The following is a 20,185-nucleotide window of genomic DNA, read 5'->3' as shown; positions in this document are numbered from 1 at the left end:
TCAGCTAAATCTCTCTCCATTTTACATGCTGTTGCCAGATTAATCTTTCTGAAGCAATTGCATTAATCATTATTTCTAGACTTAAAAGATTTAAAGTCTTCTCATTGCACGGACTTCAAAATCCTTTGTGAAATCCACTGCAAATTCAAGAAGTGATTGATGTTTTATCTGCAAAAATATGAATAATGAAAGGTTGCAGTCTCCTTTAAGGGAATTTGAAGTATTAACAAGCATACAGGGAGAAATTTAAGGGGACTGGGGGAATACTTGAGTCACGCTCCAGGCAAGACTCTTTTTAAGGTGCCAAAAGAGGTCAAAGGAACATCTCTGGTCACAGGGATCATGGACATCTCAGACAGAAAAAGCAAGTGTTCTGTTGCTCTCCAGGGAGATTTTCTCTTCCTTTCTTGCCTCCCTTTCCCCCCCAACCCCTTCTGACTATATAGTTGACAATGTTTATAGCATATTGCTTTATGATATCCTCAAGCTTATTTCTGACATATATTCATTCATAGAAGACAGCAAAAGTACTTAGAAATGTAGCTTTTTTTTTTTTTTTACCTTAAGAGCTATGAATCAGCTCTTTTCAATACACTGAGCTGAAAATGTTTAGCCACATTGCATTTTATTTACTGATTTAGGGAACAAAAAGAGTTCTGGTGATTTACATGTTGATATTAGAAGTACAGAGTCTCAGGGCCTTTGGGTTGTTCACTCTGCTTTCCTTAGAAATCAGCATGGTTAGTTTTCTTAGTTCAGGTCTAGAGTCATTTCAGCAACCCTTTTCCTGGCCACCTTATTTCTCACACTTCATATCCCATTTTCTTCCTTCACTTTTTTTTCCCTCTTAGCTTTTATCAATATATTTTACTTGTCTTATTTGTGGCCTGCCTCTCCCACGGGAACATCAGGTCCATGAAGGCAGGAATTTTTAGCTGTTTTGTTCACTGCTCTATCCCCGGCTTCCAGAACAGTGCTTGGCACAGAGTAGAAAGTCAATTATTTGTTGGATGAAAGCATGAAAAGACAACACAACTACAAATTAACCTCCAAACCATCTTTATTAAAGACTATCAATATAAAAATAGCTTCAATTATATAGAATATAGAAACACAACTCTACAAAATTAAATTATTTTCACACAGTTTAGTGTATAAAGTTTTAGTAACATTTAATAATATATTTTAAAATATCCAAAGTATACATCCTTGTTCTCAAAAGTGTTTAGTGCTGAATATTTTTTCTCAGCTTCTTTCCAACATTTTGTACAGTAGCAGGTATGATTTAGCTGACACCTTGGTTTTTAGCCAATGGACATTTAATAATAATAAATGGTAGTAGTAGGAGTAGCTAACACTTTCAGAACACATAATATGTGCCAGGCACTATTTAGAGGGAACTTATAGGGACAACAATTATTCACAATATTATTTTCAAGAATGTTCAAAGCAGACAAACCTAGTAAACTGGTTTCACGACTTTTCCCATTTGTGTCAGAAATATTAAAAAAGCAGCCACTGCAAATTTACTATCTCGACAGTACGCATCATCATCAACAGTTCCTTGGCACAAATAAGAAACTCTCCCTTGCTAAGTACAGTTCTCAAACCTGACAAAAAGAAACAAGAGAACACTAAAGAAAGGGGAGGGAGGGAAAAGGGAGGAAGGTGTAGAATCTATAATGTAATTTTGGGGGACTAAAAGATATATGATGGTGATAAAACAGTACTTGGTATTTCCAAAAATGATAGTTCTATAATCTTTTGCATTAATAGTCCGGTAAAAGGGAATATGTGTAGAATGCTAATAAAATTCAACTTAAGAATGTTATCAGCCAAAGCACACCTCTGGGGTATCTGCACTGTCATGTTGTCCCCTTTTATTTAATAAAGTGACAGGTAGGCACTCATTGGCCAATAATTAAATTGATCTTTCAGATGTGAATCTGAACATATTTGGAAAAATGGGCAGCGAGGTTTAATTACAATGCTTACTTCAATATCCATTTAGAGATGACAACCATGATGTTTGGTTTTATTTCTTAAAAATGCAATGTCTCAAAAAAATGCCATTTCTCTGCAACATGGACATTATAGTATACATCTACAATACAGCAAATGATTTTCCTCTAAGATAAGTAGTCTATTTTGTCTTTTTATTTTTGTTATTGAATGGTGGTCTGAAGATGCTTTGACACCAGGAAAGTAGTTCAAAAGACCAAAATTTCAGTAAATGAAACAAAAAAGTCCCCTATAATAAAACCCCAGGTTTCAGTTCAGTCTGTTTGAAAATCTGAGGTGACTAATAGCTACATTTATTAATAAATCTCAGTACGGAAATAGCTCATGGTGTTTTGGGGGACATATTAAGAAATTTAAGACATTTAATAAATACTTTCAAACAAAGTACCTTATTACCCATATAGGTACACAAGCAGAGCTAAGGCAGTGGTTAAAAGTCTACCATTCTGACCAATATTAAGGGGAGGAGGATATTTCAAGACATTTTGTACATTTCAAGAACCAAAGTTTCTTGCTCTGATTTAAATGTTAAATTTAAGGCCCACAAATTACTAACAGGACAAATACAGTGGTTCGCATTTTAAATACCTGGGTGAAAATCTCTTGAACTGATTATATAGAGGTAACACTGCTTCTTCTAAGACCAAATGTTTCAAACGGTGCACCCACTGTGTTTTACAGTTAGTTCTAACCTGGAGGGCTCATGTTGCAGGTGCTGGGGGAGGGGGGGGGGCGGGCAATAGAGACTGGCTTTAGATGTGCTGGCATAATTCGCCTTCCAAAGCTTAAGTCCTGAAGGAGAAAAAACCCAGTATTGTAGTCTCGGGGGCATCTGAGACTTCAGGAGGATCCACTCGGCAAATGTTAATTAAAAATGCAGTATTTGTTACGTTTTTCCTTCCTTCTCAATCCACCAAATTCTCACAGCCAGAGAAAATTCTAACCCCATTAGTTCACTCTCTACTAAAGGTCAAGTAAACTATTGTTCATTAAGATACCTTCCTTTGGGAAAACCCAATACATAATAAACCATATTTATAAGGCAAAAGTTAGTATTTTAACAGAAGAAGTCACCACAGGATTTCTTTAACCCAACTTTTTCAGTGTTTTTAACACGATTAGGTTTTTAGAAAAGATTTACGGATAGTTGTCCTTAAATTCATGAACTGTATAAAATATGTGTGCAGACCTGAATATATTTCACTAGAAGAAAAATAATAAAAGTTTATGCATAAATAGTTTAAAAACTATATCCTAGTCAAAATAGAGCTGACCTGAAAGAGTAAAGAAAATCAAATAAATAGAAAAATAAGTTTAATCTTCATTCCTCAGTTCTTCTACCCCATGGTGAGGTATTTATTAAAACAGTTAAACTAAAGAAAAGTATTTGATCTAATAAGGAATCAGTACTTGGACATTATAAATTTAGGTACCGAGCAGTAGGCAAGAAGAAAAAAAACCTGTACGTACATTTTACTTAAGAGGGACTTTAGAAGTCTCAATACAGTCATCTCACTTGTAATGAAAATTCTGAACTCAGAGAGGTACAAAAACTTGCTCATGGTCCCAGCACTAATTAGTTACAGGACCTGGTCACACCCTCCTGATTTTGTGATTCTTTTACCAGATATCATCTTGAGAACAATACACAGTTTATGAATTATGAATTTCAAGATAAATATGTCCTCTATTAATTTTATATAAAACATTTCACATTATTTCAAACTAGTCAATAAATTAACATTATATACCAAAATGGAAATAAATTAAAAATCCCTTCTTCATATTTTGATTATCTTTTCAAAAGTCTCACTGCATAAGATTTAGTGCATCAAATCCAAGAGCGTATCATCTCAATATTTAACAATATTATGTTCAAAATTGAACAGTTAAAAGAAGCTAACCCTTATCTTCTTGTGTGTGGGTTTCAGCAGTTCCAACACCGCGCAATGTTCCGTGCACAGCTGCTGTGCATCAAGAAAGCACAGCTACAAGGTTAATCCAAAGAACAATTTAAAAGCCATTTCTATGGCAATTTCTGTGACTGAATCATGAAAACAGACATAAAGTTCTTGAAGTTTGGGATGAAGAAAGAGTCTCCTGTAGAGGAAAAGAACACACTCATTTCAGAAATTCAAAAAACAAAAATCAAAGGGAAAAAACTCCAACCTTTCAATTCATTTTATTTTAGTTTCTGACAGGATTCACAGTGAATTAAAAACCACCAATCTAAATCTATAGTAGAGGGAAATACAGCTAGATTTATTTTTAAGTAAATAATATATGCCTTAGGTAAATTATTTTTATTTTTCCAGAGTCTAAAAAGCCTATTTTATCAATATATATTACCATATACCTCAGTTTCAAAATAATAAATTTAGTCATTATTATTTCAATAAAGCTAACTGTGTTACCATCATTAAGTACAATAGCTATTAAACATTACCATTTACTTTCTAAATGTCAATTATTATTAAAACATTATATGTGAGGGTGCCTGGGTGGCTCAGTTGGGTAAGTGTCTGCTTTCTGCTCAGGTCATGATCCTAGGGTCCCGGGATTGAGTCCTGCATTGGGCTCCCTGCTTATGGGGGAGCCTGCTTCTCCCTCTCCTCCCTGCTCATGCTCTCTGTCGCTATCTCTATCTCTCTCAAACAAATAAGTAAAATCTTAAAAAAAAAAAAAAACCAACAACAATACAACATTTTATGATTGCTCTTTTTGCAGACAGTATTGAATTGGAAATACCACTGAAACTTTGATTTTTTAAAGAGTTAAAATTTTTATATATTTAGTCAACACTAGTATACATAAATCAGACAATTTAAATCAGGGATATTTTGTCTGACTTCCTTAAATTTCTCTATCTGATATAGATCTGCATCATCATAATTCAATACCTCGATTCTTTCTAGTCCAATTGTCATGAATGCGGTTCAGGCTCCACTATACACCTGCATGTATCCCTAACTGTTTTTATCTTTATTTCCTCTGTGTCCACACCACAGACCCTTCGCTGCTCCTAGCTTAATCTTGTAATAGCACATCTCTGATCACACTACACTGAGTTGAGCTTATGCTGATGACCCTCCCAAGCTTGGTTGGTTACACATCACAATCACAAGGCGCTTACTAAAAACACAGAGTCCCACTACCCTAGATTCTGTTAGTAGGTCTGGGGTGGGCCATAGGCATTTCTGATTTTAACAAGTGACTCAGGTGATTCTAAATCTATTGGACTAACACACAAGATTACTGCTTTGGATAATGCTTGTCCTATAGTTCAGTACTGCATGGTAGGCGTCTAGCAACACTGGTCTCACTTAACTCTGTGTCCCTTCCTCCACCAATTCTTTACCCCAATTCAAAGAACCTTCTGTGCCTCAACATTTCACTCAAAATTAAATTCCTCAGTCAGAAATTGAAGGCTCTCTGCAGTGGTCCTAACTTAGCTTTCCAGCCTGATCTTTCATTTTATCTTCACATATATCACTCCCTTATCATCCTGGCAAATCAGTCTACTCAACTGCTATGCCTTATGATTTCCTTTTTTTCAGTTTTGTTCATCCCATTCTTTTCCTAGAATGTTCTATCCAAATCTAATTCATTTTCGAACTAGATCGAAGGGAATCTATACGCTTTTTTTTTGTAATCCCAATGTAGATTTCTGCCCCTTCCTCAGAAGTCCCGTGGCATTTGGTTGTATCAACTAATTTATTCTCTCTAAAAAAAACTCTCTATCATATATATTTGAGCATATTTCATATTTCTTCTGGGGGGTTTAAGACTGTTGATGCAATGACTATGACTTCATCTTTGTGTTTGCCATACTACCCTCCCACCACAACTCCATTTACTAAATTGTTACATATTTATCAAGTGACTATGTGCCAGCTGCTGTTGCAGTTGCCAGTGGTGGATAAGCCAGATACATTCCTGACCTCATACAGCTAACTTTCAAGTGAAGGGGAGAAAGACCATAAACAAACAAGAAAATAAATAACAACTGAGATCCTGGATTCTCTTTTTGAGGGTAGCACTGATCTGAATATCAAGGAGCCAGACATACAAAGGTTAAGAGGCAGAACATTTCACACAGAAGGAATTGCAGGAAGAAGATTCAATGGATGCCAATGTGGCTGTGCACAGTGGATGGAGAAGGAATGATAAAAGATGGAAAGAAGTGGGCAAGGGCTAGGTCAGGCAGGATCTTGTAGTTGGTGGGTGGGAGTGGAGGGAAGAAGGAAGGGGTAAAGAGAAAGGGAAGAAAAGAAGGAAGGAGAGATGGAAGGAAGGCAATAGCAGTAAATTTGTGTAATCGTTGTCTTTTAGTGTATTACTACCATAATTTTATAAGGTAACTGAATCAGCTTTGTATTTTAATAGAAAAAGCCTTGCCAGTCAGAGAAAGCCAAATACCATATGATTTCACTCACATGTAGACATTAAGAAGCAAAACAAACAAAGAAAAAGAGACAAACCAAAAACTAGACTCTTAAATACAGAGAACAAACTGGTGGTTACCAGAGGGGAAGTGGGTGGGGGGATGGGCGAAATATGTGATGGGGATTAAGGCGTGCACTTATCATGATGAGCACTGAGTAATATATAGAATTGCGGAATCATTATATTGTATAACTGAGACTATTATAACACTGTATGTTAATTATACGTGACTTTAAAAATAAATAAAAAAAAGAAAAAGTAAGAAGAGAAAGACTTGAGAAGAATTTAAAGGAGATACTTAGTAAATAAGACAAAATTCTAAAATGTATTAAAATATTGTAGTAGTTAGAGGGGCTCCTGGCTGGCTCAGTTGGACGAGCATGCAACTCTTGATCTCGGGGTCATAAGTTCAAGCTCCACATTGGGGGTAGAGATTACTTAAATAAATAAATAAAAGCCTTAAAATATACATTGTAGTTAGATTAATAATTCCATGCCTAATTAAAATGCTTATCTCGTTTACTTTTCTTTCACTTTTCTAACATTTTACTTCACTTTCAAATACTTTTTTTTCCCACTTACCCCACTACCCAGTAAGCCATAACTGGTGGTGCTTTTCTCTGATCCGTCCACTTTTCAGGTGAGCATTCAAACAGCACACCATGTTCTTTCACAGGGTTAAGAGAAGATACACAATTTGTAGAACCTGAATGATCCCCACGATTTAGTGCTTTCTTTTTCTGTAAATTAATATGTATTATTAGTTTTAATTGGTATTAATACTGTTACTTTAAAGTGTTTTCACATACAGATTTGAATTGGCTGATCCTAATACCTAAGTGCCTGGAATGACACTCTTCTTAACTGGGAAAATTTCTATTCTTCCCATACTTAGTTTAAATATCACCTCCTAAAAGAGACTTCATGGATAAAGCGTCCTTGAAATCTCCCAGAAAACATTTTGTTCATAGCCCTATATTATTAGTATTTACGTTAATTATATTAGCAGTTTTATAGGTCTGTCTTCTCCAATAGATTATATTCATCTTTGTATGTTTTGAAGCAGCAGGGCCTGGTACATAGGAGGTGCTTAACAAATAATTACTAATGAGTAGGTTACTAAATTCATAGATGATTTTGTAATAAAATTAAAACACATATACTTAAAACAGTATTGACTCTTCCTTTCATGCATACTCTCTAAATTACCCATTGATTAAACTACTAGCAAAACAATGACTCATTTGGAATAAAAAGACTTTTTGTAGGCTCAGGCTAAAACTTGGTGGAGTGATCCTTGATTCTTTTCTCTCTCTCAAAATCCTTATCTAATCCGTCAACAAATCCTTTTTGCTCACCCTCCAAAATATATCTAGAACCCAGAAGCCACTATCATTTTTTGCTCTGAGAATTTCCACAGCCTCCTAACTGGTCCCTGCCTCCACCCTCGCTACCCTACAGAGGTTGTTCTTCACACAGTCGTAGCCTGAGTGATCCTTTCAAAAATGTAGGATCCTGTCCTTCCTCTGCTCAGAACCGTCCCAAGAGCTTCCCATCTACTTCAGAACAAACCCCCAATCTTTAAATCTATCAGGCCACGTGGTATCTGGCCCTGCCAACTTTCGCCACCTCAACTCCTAGCACTCTCCTCCCGCTGGCTGCGGCATTCTCAGTCACACTTCTGTGCTTTGCAGTTGAATTTGCTTTCCTGTCTGGAAGCCCTGCCTCCAGACTGCCACTTAATGTGCTTCCTTGCTTCATTCAGGTCCCTGTTCCAATATTATCCTATCTTATTATTCCTCTTGAAACTTACCTACCAGACATATTATAGTACTAGCCAGTTCATTAGTCTTCCCCGATAGAACATAGGCTTGATAGAGTACCCAGGTAGTTAGACATTGGCTGGAGGCAAAGGTGGTGATAAATAGGTGATACATTAGAAGCCTGAGGGCACAACATCCCGACTTGGTGATTTTTAACATCCTGGCCTACATTAAGGCTTCCAACAGCTCCGGGCTGACAGACCACGAGCCACAGGTGGAGAAGTGTGCTTTCCTCTTCAACCACTGCCCCAGGGTAACCAATAGCTTCATTATAATATATTTACATTGTGGTTTCAACCCTCTCCCCTCCATGGGGGAAAATGACCATGACAGGTCTGTCAAGAACCATGTAGGGCCAGTAGTTGGGAGTAGGACCTACTCCTAACTAGGAGTTCCTTAGATGACTGGAAACCACGGCAGTGGGAGACTGTCCCAGCTGTGACCCATAACCTATGCAAATATAAAAAGAAAAGATACCCTTAACCCTGGTGCAGTTGCCATCTCTGGGCCTGCCCGCTCTCTTACTTTGAGAGTGTACCGTCCTTAAAAAACTGCTTTATGCCTGCTACCTTCCTTCTGGCTTTTTTATTTAAGCACGGATCCTCACGTAAGTCTTTCATGGGGGAATCCAAGAACCCAGACCTCCATTCACACAATGCAGACTCTCCCACTGGTAGTAGCTTCATGAAGAAAGGGACTCTGTTCACTGCTATATTCCCAGCATCACAGTAGTGTCTGGTCCTTAGTGGATACCTCAATAGTTCAATAATATGGGAAAGGCTAATTTACGTTACTATTACTGAATAATTACATTACTACTATTAAACTATTAATGAAAGATTCCCTTATAGAATCTATCAGTTATTTTAAAAGGAAAGGAGGAGCATAAGACCACAAAGCACATAGAGATATATGGTTAGACATAACATTTTGCTGAATACCAATTTCTGAGAGCTCAAAGAAGAAATCCTGTAAGGGGAGCCTGGGTGGCTCTGTCAGTTAAGTGCCTGACTCTTGATTTTGGCTCAGGTCATGATCTAAGGGTGGTGAGATCTACCCCTGCGTCAGGTTCCACACTGAGCATGGAGCCTGCTTGGGATCCTCTCTCCCTCTCCCAATGCCCCTCCACCTGCTTGCGAGCACACTCTCTCAAAAAATAAAAAGAAAAGAAAAAAAAATAATCCTACAAGACACAGATTTTTATTGCTGAATGAGTTCTAAGATATTATTCAGCCCACTTACTTTATAGCTGAGGAAATAGGAAGAGTCGAGGTTCAGTCCAGGATTCCTTATTCCCAGCCCAATGTTCTTCTACCTTTAAACCCAAGTTCTTCACAATTTTAGCATTCTTAACACACATATTGCTATAAACATTACAGTCATCTTCAGAGAGGGGTTTTGTTTTTTTTGGTTTTGGCTGTCTGATGTTTGACCACTGACAAGTAAACGTCTGCATGTTTATGCTTTTCAAGAAATCAACACATACTTTTCCCTGCCATTAAGATAATCTAATTGATTTTTAAATTATATACAACATTACTGCTAACCAGAGGTACAATATTAAATGCAACTTCATCCTGGATTAAAAAGCAAGCAAGCAAGAAATGAACTAAGTGGCTAAAAACATTTGCAACAGTATTGTGTCTATTTACCCTATTATTTACAAAATACCTTATCTTACTGACAGAACACTTAAAGAATTATCAGACTTAACAACTGGTAGATACTACTGTCCAAGTAATGGCTGACTCATAGATATCAAACATGGAGGCTAATTTACACCATAAACTGCCCATATTCTACTTTGCTATAGAAAAACACAGATCCATCATTTTCTGGAATAGCATTCCAGGAAATCAAAATCAGTATTATGAAACAAAGCTTTTAAGTTAAATATTGTGAGTATAATCCTTTTGGCACTCAAGTTAGATTGTATGCTCTAGCTGGATTGAACTGCTAAAAAAAATTTAAAGAAAAACTGTCATTGTTGGACATACTGATTAAAGAGCTTTTAGAGACAATATTTAGAAATCTGGAAACAAAACTGACAAAACTGTATTTATACCTCTTCTACCAATGTCTGTTGGAAAATTGCACGAATGGAGAGACAACACTGATGGAAATTTTTTATTAGTTGAGGGTGGATAGAGCCACTTAGCTGTGCCACCTCTTCATGGGTAGGAGTAATAAAGATCCCTTGCACAGTTTCTAAGGCAACATAGTGGAAAAGTGTGTTCTCAGGACCAGATGTCAACCTTGAAAAGAAGAAAAAAAGAAAAGATATTTAAGTAAACTTAAACATACTGCTTCACTTTGAATGGTGTAGACAAGCTTTTATCTCTAATATGATATCAGGAGTGTAATGAGGGCAGGGAAACTAGGTCAAACATTTAAGTCCCATTTCCTCCTTAACTAGAGTACAGGTTAGAGTTATCAATTTCTTAATACAGGCAATTATCACATGGTATGTAAGGATAAATATACACCAACTGCAGATAACTTTGCTAAACAACCCAAATTGGCTAAATCCTGCTTTTTCCATGGTTGGTAATAAATAACTCAGTTCCTAGCTGGCCCAGATACCTACAAGTCATAAATAAGGTATCAGCGTAGAGTTGACCACATACAAGAACATCTTCCAACAAAATAAGCACATTTAAATTAGTAGCCTAACAGTCAAACTGATGATCCTGAAGAAAAATAAGATTATTATTACTAACTGCAAAGCAGGTCAACATTCTGGAATATTATGGCAATTCTTTGTATTCTACTATTCATCATTACAGTCTTCCTTCCCTTCCATGTTCTCTTACTATTTTCATTTCTCTATTCTTCTTCTCCATCTTTTCTTCCCTTATTTAGGTCTCAGACAGGCCAGCACAATCTATAAATACTGCTTATTTCTACCAGTGATAAGAAGAACTAAAGAACAACAATAACAGCAACAACAAAATAATAATAGTTATCATATACGGACTGCCCTCTATGTGCTAGGGTAATGCTTTAACATACCTTGATCTTAATTCTCAATAATGACCCTGTGAGATGTTCAATAGTATTACTACCCTCATTTTAACCATGAGGGAATCAATCGTCAGAGATCTCAGATTAACTTGCTTGACTGAGGTCACACAGCTAAGCGGCAGAGTTTAGCTAACTCTGAAGCTTCTTCCACTAAACCTTGCTTTTTCCTCTCCATTGATGACTTCTGATTGGCAATCGTTAAACATATGACAACAATCCATTTGCATCTCAAACACTCAAGCTGCCCCCATTCTAATTCTAATATCTATTTAAAAGAAATCCCTCTGATTTTTTCCGCCGCAGCCTTAAGCACAGGGGCAAAGAAAATGCGTATTTCAGCTCTTACCCTAGAGACTGCCTCCATCATCCATGCTAGTTAAACTCCTGTTAAACTGTTAATTAGGCTGTATGATCAGAATAATTTCTCCTTATTAGTGACTTAAGGCCTGGTTCTCCTTTGAGACCAGGGTTAGACAGGGAAGGAGATCATCTACAAATTTTTCTCATACTTTTCCAGAAGGTAACTGGCTCATTAACAACTGGTGGCTGATATTTTTCAATTAATAAAAACTCAAATATTTATCAAGATAAAAGGAATTACTATTATTCAAAAAGGAAAATAATTTAAAACACATTTTAATCCAGAGGACTTCAAATTCAAGAAAACGTACAGAACAGAAATGATTCTTTAAAAAGAGCTATTAATAAGATTTCTTTTTAGGGAGGTTTAGAATGAACATTTTTGTTTTCTTTTTTTAACTTTCTCTCAAAAACAAAAAACCAAAAAAACAAAAAATGAAAAAAACCCACAACACAATGAGCAAAACCAGCTCCTGAAAATCATAAACTCAGAGTATATTATCTCAGTGTATACACCGGAAGTTTACAAATCATCAAATAAGCAATTACTCATTGGAAAGACACAATATATGTAAAAGTACAGATTAAGACAGATTTATTCTTTGGAAAGGTCATTCCTGCAGCAGAAAATGGATTCAGGGTAGGTTGGGAGTTGGGAGACTACTGTAGTCAAACCATGTTAGAGAATGGGAGCCTGATCTACGGTAGGAACAGTAAGGGTTAAATGGATTAAAGAATTATGAGAACGTAGATTAGACAGGATTCGGTCACTAAATGAACTGTTTTGTGGGTACTATTATTTTTAACATGTTATATGTTTTTATTTTACAAAAATATGTACATACAAATTAGGATAATATATACCGGTTTATGTCTCACTTTTAAAATTAACAACATAGTATGAACATCTTTCCATGTCAATAAAGAAAATAAATATGTATCAGTAGCATCTTTTTAAATAAATAGCCTATGATTGACATCAGAAATGTATTTATGTTTAAGCCACTGAACTTGGCTTTTACTTTCCTTTTACTAGAGATAAGGCCAAAAATAACATACATATAAAAAAATAAGATGTGGGGGTAATAAAATTTCAGAGCAGTAGTTTTTGTTAAATGGGAGACTAGGGTTTTGGGTGGTGCCGCAAAGCTCCAGAAAAGGTTTGATTTAGATTTGCTTAAAAAACATTTTTAACTATTAAAAAATTAACCATGATATTTGAAGGCATTAAATAATAAATTTAACACCTTAGACAAGTTACCTTGTTTTTGCCTTAACTTCCGGAAAAAAAAGCTGTTTCTGACAACTCTGTGACATATATATTTGAACTTATTTTAAAATGTTTCAATGATTAAGGAAGTCATAGTGCCGAACTTTTTTGTGTGATTTCTATTCGTACATGTCTGCTTGTTCAAATAAGTGTGCAACTGAGTTTGTTACACACTAATTGACCCCACATGATATAATTAAACATCATGTAAAGCTCAGACAGATCTGCTTGTCACCACATAATAGCTACACAGGAAGTGAATATGTAACATTTTATATTTTAATAACTATAAACAATTTAAGTTGCTGAAAATGCTCCTCTCACTCAGTTCCTTTTACTTTAGAATTCCCTACTTAATGTAAGTTTGAGGTTTCATCTCTTTCCTCAAATGAGAGACTCTGAAAGACATGCAGTGAGCAAGTTTATTAGGGAGAAAGAACTTTGGGGAACAACACCTGTGGAGGGAGGCGTGAAGGAAGCAGGATTGAGCAAAGGAGAAGCTGAACCACACTGCAGTCAAAACAAAGGTCAGCAGATAGTCTCAGCTTGGATGGCCTTTTAGAGTTGTCAAGTCTTTGTACTCACTATCTATTAGTTACTAGATGTGGGCGATTCCCAGGGAGATACTGTAATCTTGGCTGAGTCAAGAAACTTCCAAACAAAGCAAGGCCAGGGAGAGACTTAGTTGTGAGTACTTAATACTCGTTATCCCACCACCCCCAATACTGGGAAGGAGTACTCTGGGCTATGGAGTATCTGGGCAGCAGACCACAGAATCCACCAAAGTCTAAAAATAGTAAATACTGTAATTTAAAAATTAGACATACCAAAGGGAGGTTACCTGTGGAAAAGAGATAAAGGGGGGCTTTCAAATTTTGAAACATTACTGTTTTTTTAATCTTCTGTAATAGGAGTACATGTTCCCTATACGTGTAATGAACATCATCAGTGAATTAGCATAAACACTACCTTTAATAATGTTAAGATATATCATAACTACATTTTTTAATTAAATCTCTATATGGTATGGATTTGTACTTTCTAATTGTAAAATTTTCTCAAAGGCATGACATTTAAGTGAAAAAGAATATTATAAGGAAGTTTCTTACTTCATTGTGTTATATATTTCCAGTTCTTTTTCTGAAAGGTCCTTTTTCAAGTTCCCCAAATGAAATGGATTTGGAAGAGCAGCCTTCTTTTTAGTGACCTGAAAAATACAATTAAGTAGATCAATTTGTATCTAAGAATGGAATCAAACAGCAGAAATAGTGTAAAAACCGAAAATCCTTCTTAGAGAACTACTTACTATTTTGCAATGTTTCCTTTAAATATTTTTGATGCTAATCTGTACCTCTTGGCTTATCCTTTCCAACAGTGATCTCACGGCCATGTCTTAGGACGTGATAGTTCTTGCTGAAAACCTACCAGAGCCATTATCGAGTTTTGTTACATTTTATATGTATATGTACTTGTCTCCCTCTCTAGACTTTGTACTTCCCAAAGGCATGCGCTGTGTCTTATCCATCTTTGTATCTCCTCTATGTAGCATGGCCCCTGGCACAGAGTAGGTGTTCAATCAAATTTGTTGAATGGTTCAATCACAGAAATTAATTCAATTTCTCTTAGAAGCTATTCATGGCTCTTTAAATCTATTAACTCCTAAATTATGTCTCCTACCAATTTCACTGACTGGGATAATGAATATGGTAAGAATGTACTTCCTAAATACACCCACTTAGGGCTCCAAGAGTGCTGTATTGTTTAGAATTAGAAGATGGAATCTATGGCTATTTATGCCATGATACACAGAATCTCAAATCTTATTTGTTCCCCTTCTCAGGTTCCTCCTTCTTCCTGCCTTGTCTGGCATTACCTCCCTCAACCCAAATGACAGTTTCAAAAATGTTTTGAAAGAGAAGCATCATTAGAATAAGTATAAGATCCCCCAGAGTGATTACTTTGATGACCCTTTGGATACATTATGCATGGTATTTTCATGGAGAAATTACATGGAAAAATGAAAAAAACAATCTGAAAAATGAACATTCTCTTTGCTTCATAATCACATTTTAAATTCTTGAGTATGGAGACCAGACCATCACAGATGCAGATAAAAACAAAACAAAATAAAACAAAAAACCCCTATAAAAACCTATGGAGTGACACATACACACACAAATATTTACACATACATACTTATATATACATTTTACATTTATATACTTATATGTATATACATTTTACATTTATATATTTATATATAAGTTTCTGATTTTCTTTCTGTTTCTGCTGAATATTTTATTGGTTATTTAGTCAGATCAGCCCTCTAAAATCCCCCACAACTAAGACGTTTTCGGTTAACACTGTGAATACAGAAGGAGATGAACAGGGAAAGCAGGATTAAGCAATTTCCCTACTTGTAAGTAGTGTCAAGCAGCTGATCTGGATGCTACTATTTTATTACTTGATATTTCTTTCTCTTTTTGGTTCTAAATCACTGGCTTGCCAATAGTAACCAAAAGAACCACGAGTTCAAATGAAGAATGATTTGCCATTAAAAACTTTCTTGCATTTATAAAATAAGAACTGGAAAGACAGCTTAGCTTCCAGAATGCACACACTTGAATGAACACACACCTTAAGCAAGGCCCCACTTTCTTCTGAACCATCAGAGCCCTGAGATTCTCTTTGTTTCCATAAGGCATCCGGTGTAGTGTGGGGGCTCAGGCCAACACGTTCTCCACCTTCACAGCCATTGTCAGCTCCTCCACTGCTTTGGGAAGGACTGGGCTTACGTGTCTTTAAGGAATAGTCACCAAAAAGAATTCTTCTGCATGTTGGAGAGGTTACTACCTTGGAAGTACCTGGTAGCCTACTGAGGATAGGTGAGGTTGTCAAACTATCTAATTTTTCATGTGATCCAGTAAGGAACCAGTCAGCACAAGACAAACAGGGGCTTGGAGAAGATGTTAGTTGTTCACTGATGCGACAATCTATTCCCTCCAGTTGCTGAAGGGTTGTTTTGACCTGATCCACATAGATACAGTCTGGGCCGGGATTCCCAATAGCTTTGGATGCACAGCCTCCAGCTTCTAATAGCACACACAACATATAATGCTTCTATAAGAAAAAGATAGTAAAATTGGTTTAGCTACCTGAAAATGTTTATATGTAGCGTGCATGTATAAATTTATGAGTACTAAAAACATATGACATAATCATATGATTATTAAAAACTCCTGCCTCCCTTTCTTTGTTAATTATTCTCAATGCTTCTTGATCATCCTTGAAAACAGATCTTCATTCATACTGCCTTCTCCTCGTATACCATCAACTACCACTTTCTGGCACATGGCACAAGGTAGCTTTCAAAGAGCCACAACTATTGGAAGTCTTTTCATTTACAATCACATGTTTATTCTTATTCTATATCCTTTTCATGTCTCTATTTCCCAAGACAAACCAGAGGATAAAACCACTATAGAAATGAGAACAAAAGATCTTAAGAACCTGATAAAATCTTATTCTGGGTTTCATTAATATTTCTCCATGAGTATTAAATGGATGCAAAAGGAATAAGGGACATATAACATTTTCTTGAATACCGGTATCTAACATGCTCAGAATTTTAAATTATTATGTTTGTTTATGTATATATTTAGATAGTAAATGGCCAAAAAAACCCAACCCTAAAACACAGACACACACATGGACACATAGACACACAGACACACACAGAGAAACCAAGGTAAACTTACCAAGCCAACAATTAGCAAAAAATATCTCCCTTCAGGTTCCTGAAAGACTTCAGTGTTTGAGTCTGCAGAAGGTTGGAGGTGATGTCGAGGAAACACTTCTCTCCATATAACCAACTGACCAATTCTTTGTTTGGCTGCTAAAGGCAGTAGGCAGTAGTGGCGACAGTACACAGCGATATCAATAAGATCATCCTTTGGCAAATGACTGCATATCAAATAACCCTTGGATTTAACCACAAAGAACAAAAGTCAACTAGTGATATAAAGCAATAATGCCATAATATATTTCTAAGAGTTTCATAGGTACTTCAGTTGTCTTAAAATATTCCAGTTTCAAATGGAATAAAGACATAGTAAAAATAAATGGTTTTTTTTTTTTTCCTGAGGTCAATTAGAGAGCCAAGATTTATGACAGGTTCAGTCTACAACAGGTAGACTTTAGCACAAAGCAAGATCACCTGAGTAGTATAAGCCTGAGTGTTTGGCAACATTAGAAAAGAACTGAATTCTGAGGATGAAAAGTGGAGAAAAGAAGCAAGAGGTAAGGTGAGGAAAGACTTACTTTTTACTGTGTACCACTCTGTACTGTCGGATTCTTTTTTACATATGTTTTAAATTGTGTTTAAAAATCTTCTTGAAATATGAAAACACTTAAATTCATTTGATGCTTAATTTGCTGTACATGGAAGTCAACTAAATGTTAGATTTATTAAAAAGATACATGGTTATGCCTGAAGATAAGGAAAAAAGTGCACTGCTGCAAAAATAAATCAAGAAAGTATCACTTTTCTCTCTTATGCTTTTGGTTCCTTGAGTATTGTTTCTCCTTTACATGTTAGCGAATGCTTTAGAATGTAATAAAATCAGAAATACTTATTGTATTTGTAAAATGTAGGTACCAGGTGTTTTTTTTAAGACCTTAATTTAATGGTAACTACATTCAAAGAAAAGGGATAAATGTATTTTTCATGTTTGTAGAAGTTTGAGAAAATTCACTTTAGGTCTATTCATATAGCAATTGGACATTTATAAAAATTTCAAGCTTCAACTTACCTTGTAAAATAGAGAAGACCCTAAAATTGTATACAGCCGCCTCATGTCATAGTAATCCTCAGACTGGGGAAGAAAAACCACAGTGGATTTACAGTCTTTGTTTTTTCATGATAAAAAAAAATCTTAGGCTACAATGTTAATGTTAAAACGGCAATTATATTGTTTAGTAACTGAACTTTTCATAGTGCCTTCTTTAGAAATGAATATGCTAGGGTATTAGGGTGAAAGATAATGTGCATTATTTTTGACTGAAAACAATTTTATTTTTTAATCTTATAAGATACTGTTGATTAAAGACATCTAAGAATACAACATAAGATTAGTTACTGCAAGAGGGATTAAAACATGTCTATTGAGACAAAAAGCTTCTACTATACATCATCTAAAATATCCCATATTACCAAATATTTTGAACGATTTTTTTAAATTTCCAAATAATATTTTTGAAAGTAAAATTTGATACAACCTATTTGGGAGCAACTGATTAGATATATATAAAAAATTAAATACATACACCCTTTGAGTAATTCCAGTCTAAAAATCTATAGAAATGCTCAAACCGGAAAAATCAAGATTTTTATATAAAAAGTTAATAGCAAAACTATTTGTGATATGCAAAAATTCGAGATAAAGTCAAGTGCAACAATGGAGAATGCTTATCAAAAGTAGGTATGTTCATACGATACGCTATCATAGGTCTGTTAAAAAAATAAGGTTGAGCTATATGAGCAGGCAGAAAAGGTTTTAGGGTATACTGTTGAGCAAAGAATGCAAGCTACGGAACAAAATATTCACTGTGATCTAATTTTTTAAAAAGAATAGCACCCTCAATGATATACATTTCTATGTATGACAAGTGCTGGTGTGTATGTACCTATGTACCTATGTCTATAGAAAAAAGTCTGGAAGAATAGGTTTCAAATTGTAACAAACTGTAGGAACAGTTACAATTAGGGATAGAACTGGGAGAGGGGGATGAGGTAGAAGGACATTTGTTTTTAATAATCACGCTTGCATTTTACCCAATATGCATGTATTACTTTTGTAATCTAAAAAAAAGCAACGAGGGATGCCTGGGTGGCTCAGTCGGTTAAGCGTCTGCCTTCCGCTCAGGTCATGATCCCAGGGTCCTGGGTTTGAGTCCCACATCAAGATCCTTGTTCAGCAGAGAGTCCGCTTTTCCCTCTGCTTGTGCTCACTCTCTTTCTCTCTCTGACAAATAAATAAAATCTCTAAAAAAAAAGGCAATGAAACCTAAAGAAAACTAAAAAACCAGAAATAACCTAAATATTTCTCAGTTGGGAAATGGATAAACAGTGATACATTCATACAATGGAATACTACTCAGCAATAAAAAGGACGGAACTACAGATGTATACAATGGCATGAATGAATCTCAAATGCATTATGCTAAGTGAACGAAGTCAGGCCCCCCAAAATTACTTGTTAACTAATTCAATTGATAGGACATTTTAGAAAAGGTAAAACCCATGGGGACAAAAAACAAATCAGTAGTTGCCAAGGGCTAGAGGTAGGGAGAGGGGTTGACTATAAAGGGGCACAGAAGACTTTATTACCAAATATAAATTATACCTTAATAATAATTTTTAAAACTAAAGAAAACAAAATTAGGATATAAGATTAAATCTTAAATCTAATTTCACAGGAAGTTTAGATCTTTATTTTCATTTTTTAAGGTAAAATTCACTGTGAATTGTTCTGCCAGTTTTTAAAAAAGATTTATTTGAGAGACAGAGTGGGGGAAGGGCAGAGAGAGAGAGGGAGAGAATCCTCAGGCAGACTCCATGATGAGCGTGGAGCCCAATGCAGGGATGGGCTCGTGGATCCCAGGGTCTTGGGATCAGGACCTGAGCCAAAACCCTGAGTTGGCCACTTCACCAGCTGAACCACCCAGGTGCCCCTGTTCTGTCAGTCTCGACAAATGTGTATAGCTCTGTTAAGTGTCACCAAAATCAAGATATGTAACAATTCCATCAACACCCCTGCCAAGTTTTTTGCTGGGTAGTATTTCTTTGCAAGTTCATACCACGATTTGTCTGTCTATTAACCCACTGATGGACACTTGTGGTACTTGATTTGTTTCTAGTTTTTGGCTATTACAAATGAAGCTGTTATGGATATTTGTGTACAGTTCTTGTATTGACATAGGCTTTCATTTCTCTGGGGTAATTAGAAGAAGAGAATGGCTGAATCATATGGTAGGTGTACATTTAGGTTATTAAGAAACTGCCAAACTGTTTTCCAAAGCGTACCATCTTACATTCTCAATTTATCAATTTTCTTTTTTCTTTATAGATTGTGTCCTGATACTGTATCCAAGGAATCCCAATAGCTCTGTGTTTAACCATTGAAAATATTGTTAGTTCCACTGCTCTTTAAAGTGATGTTATATAAACCAGGAATTGGGA

The 20,185-nt window shown here is 35.7% G+C and overlaps 1 protein-coding gene across 1 annotated transcript in view; it reads right to left on the bottom strand.

The window, feature by feature from the left end:
- Positions 1-1,045: 1,045 nt before the first annotated feature.
- Positions 1,046-20,185, bottom strand: part of INTU (inturned planar cell polarity protein) — a 74,920-nt gene continuing 55,780 nt past the window's right edge. The window contains exons 10-16 of the mRNA XM_026499301.4: positions 17,757-17,819; positions 16,704-16,925; positions 15,583-16,065; positions 14,055-14,152; positions 10,357-10,546; positions 7,051-7,208; positions 1,046-4,122 (exon numbers count right to left, since the gene is read on the bottom strand). Of these exons, the coding sequence (XP_026355086.2) occupies positions 4,011-4,122; positions 7,051-7,208; positions 10,357-10,546; positions 14,055-14,152; positions 15,583-16,065; positions 16,704-16,925; positions 17,757-17,819 (1,326 nt within the window). The 3' untranslated portion in view covers positions 1,046-4,010. The remainder of the gene's footprint in view (positions 4,123-7,050; positions 7,209-10,356; positions 10,547-14,054; positions 14,153-15,582; positions 16,066-16,703; positions 16,926-17,756; positions 17,820-20,185) is intronic.

This window comes from Ursus arctos, unplaced genomic scaffold (genome assembly GCF_023065955.2).
Source record: "Ursus arctos isolate Adak ecotype North America unplaced genomic scaffold, UrsArc2.0 scaffold_11, whole genome shotgun sequence".
Lineage (NCBI taxonomy): Eukaryota > Metazoa > Chordata > Mammalia > Carnivora > Ursidae > Ursus > Ursus arctos.
Note: the sequence above shows the minus strand (reverse complement) of the source record. Positions and strands in the feature narration are given on the sequence as shown.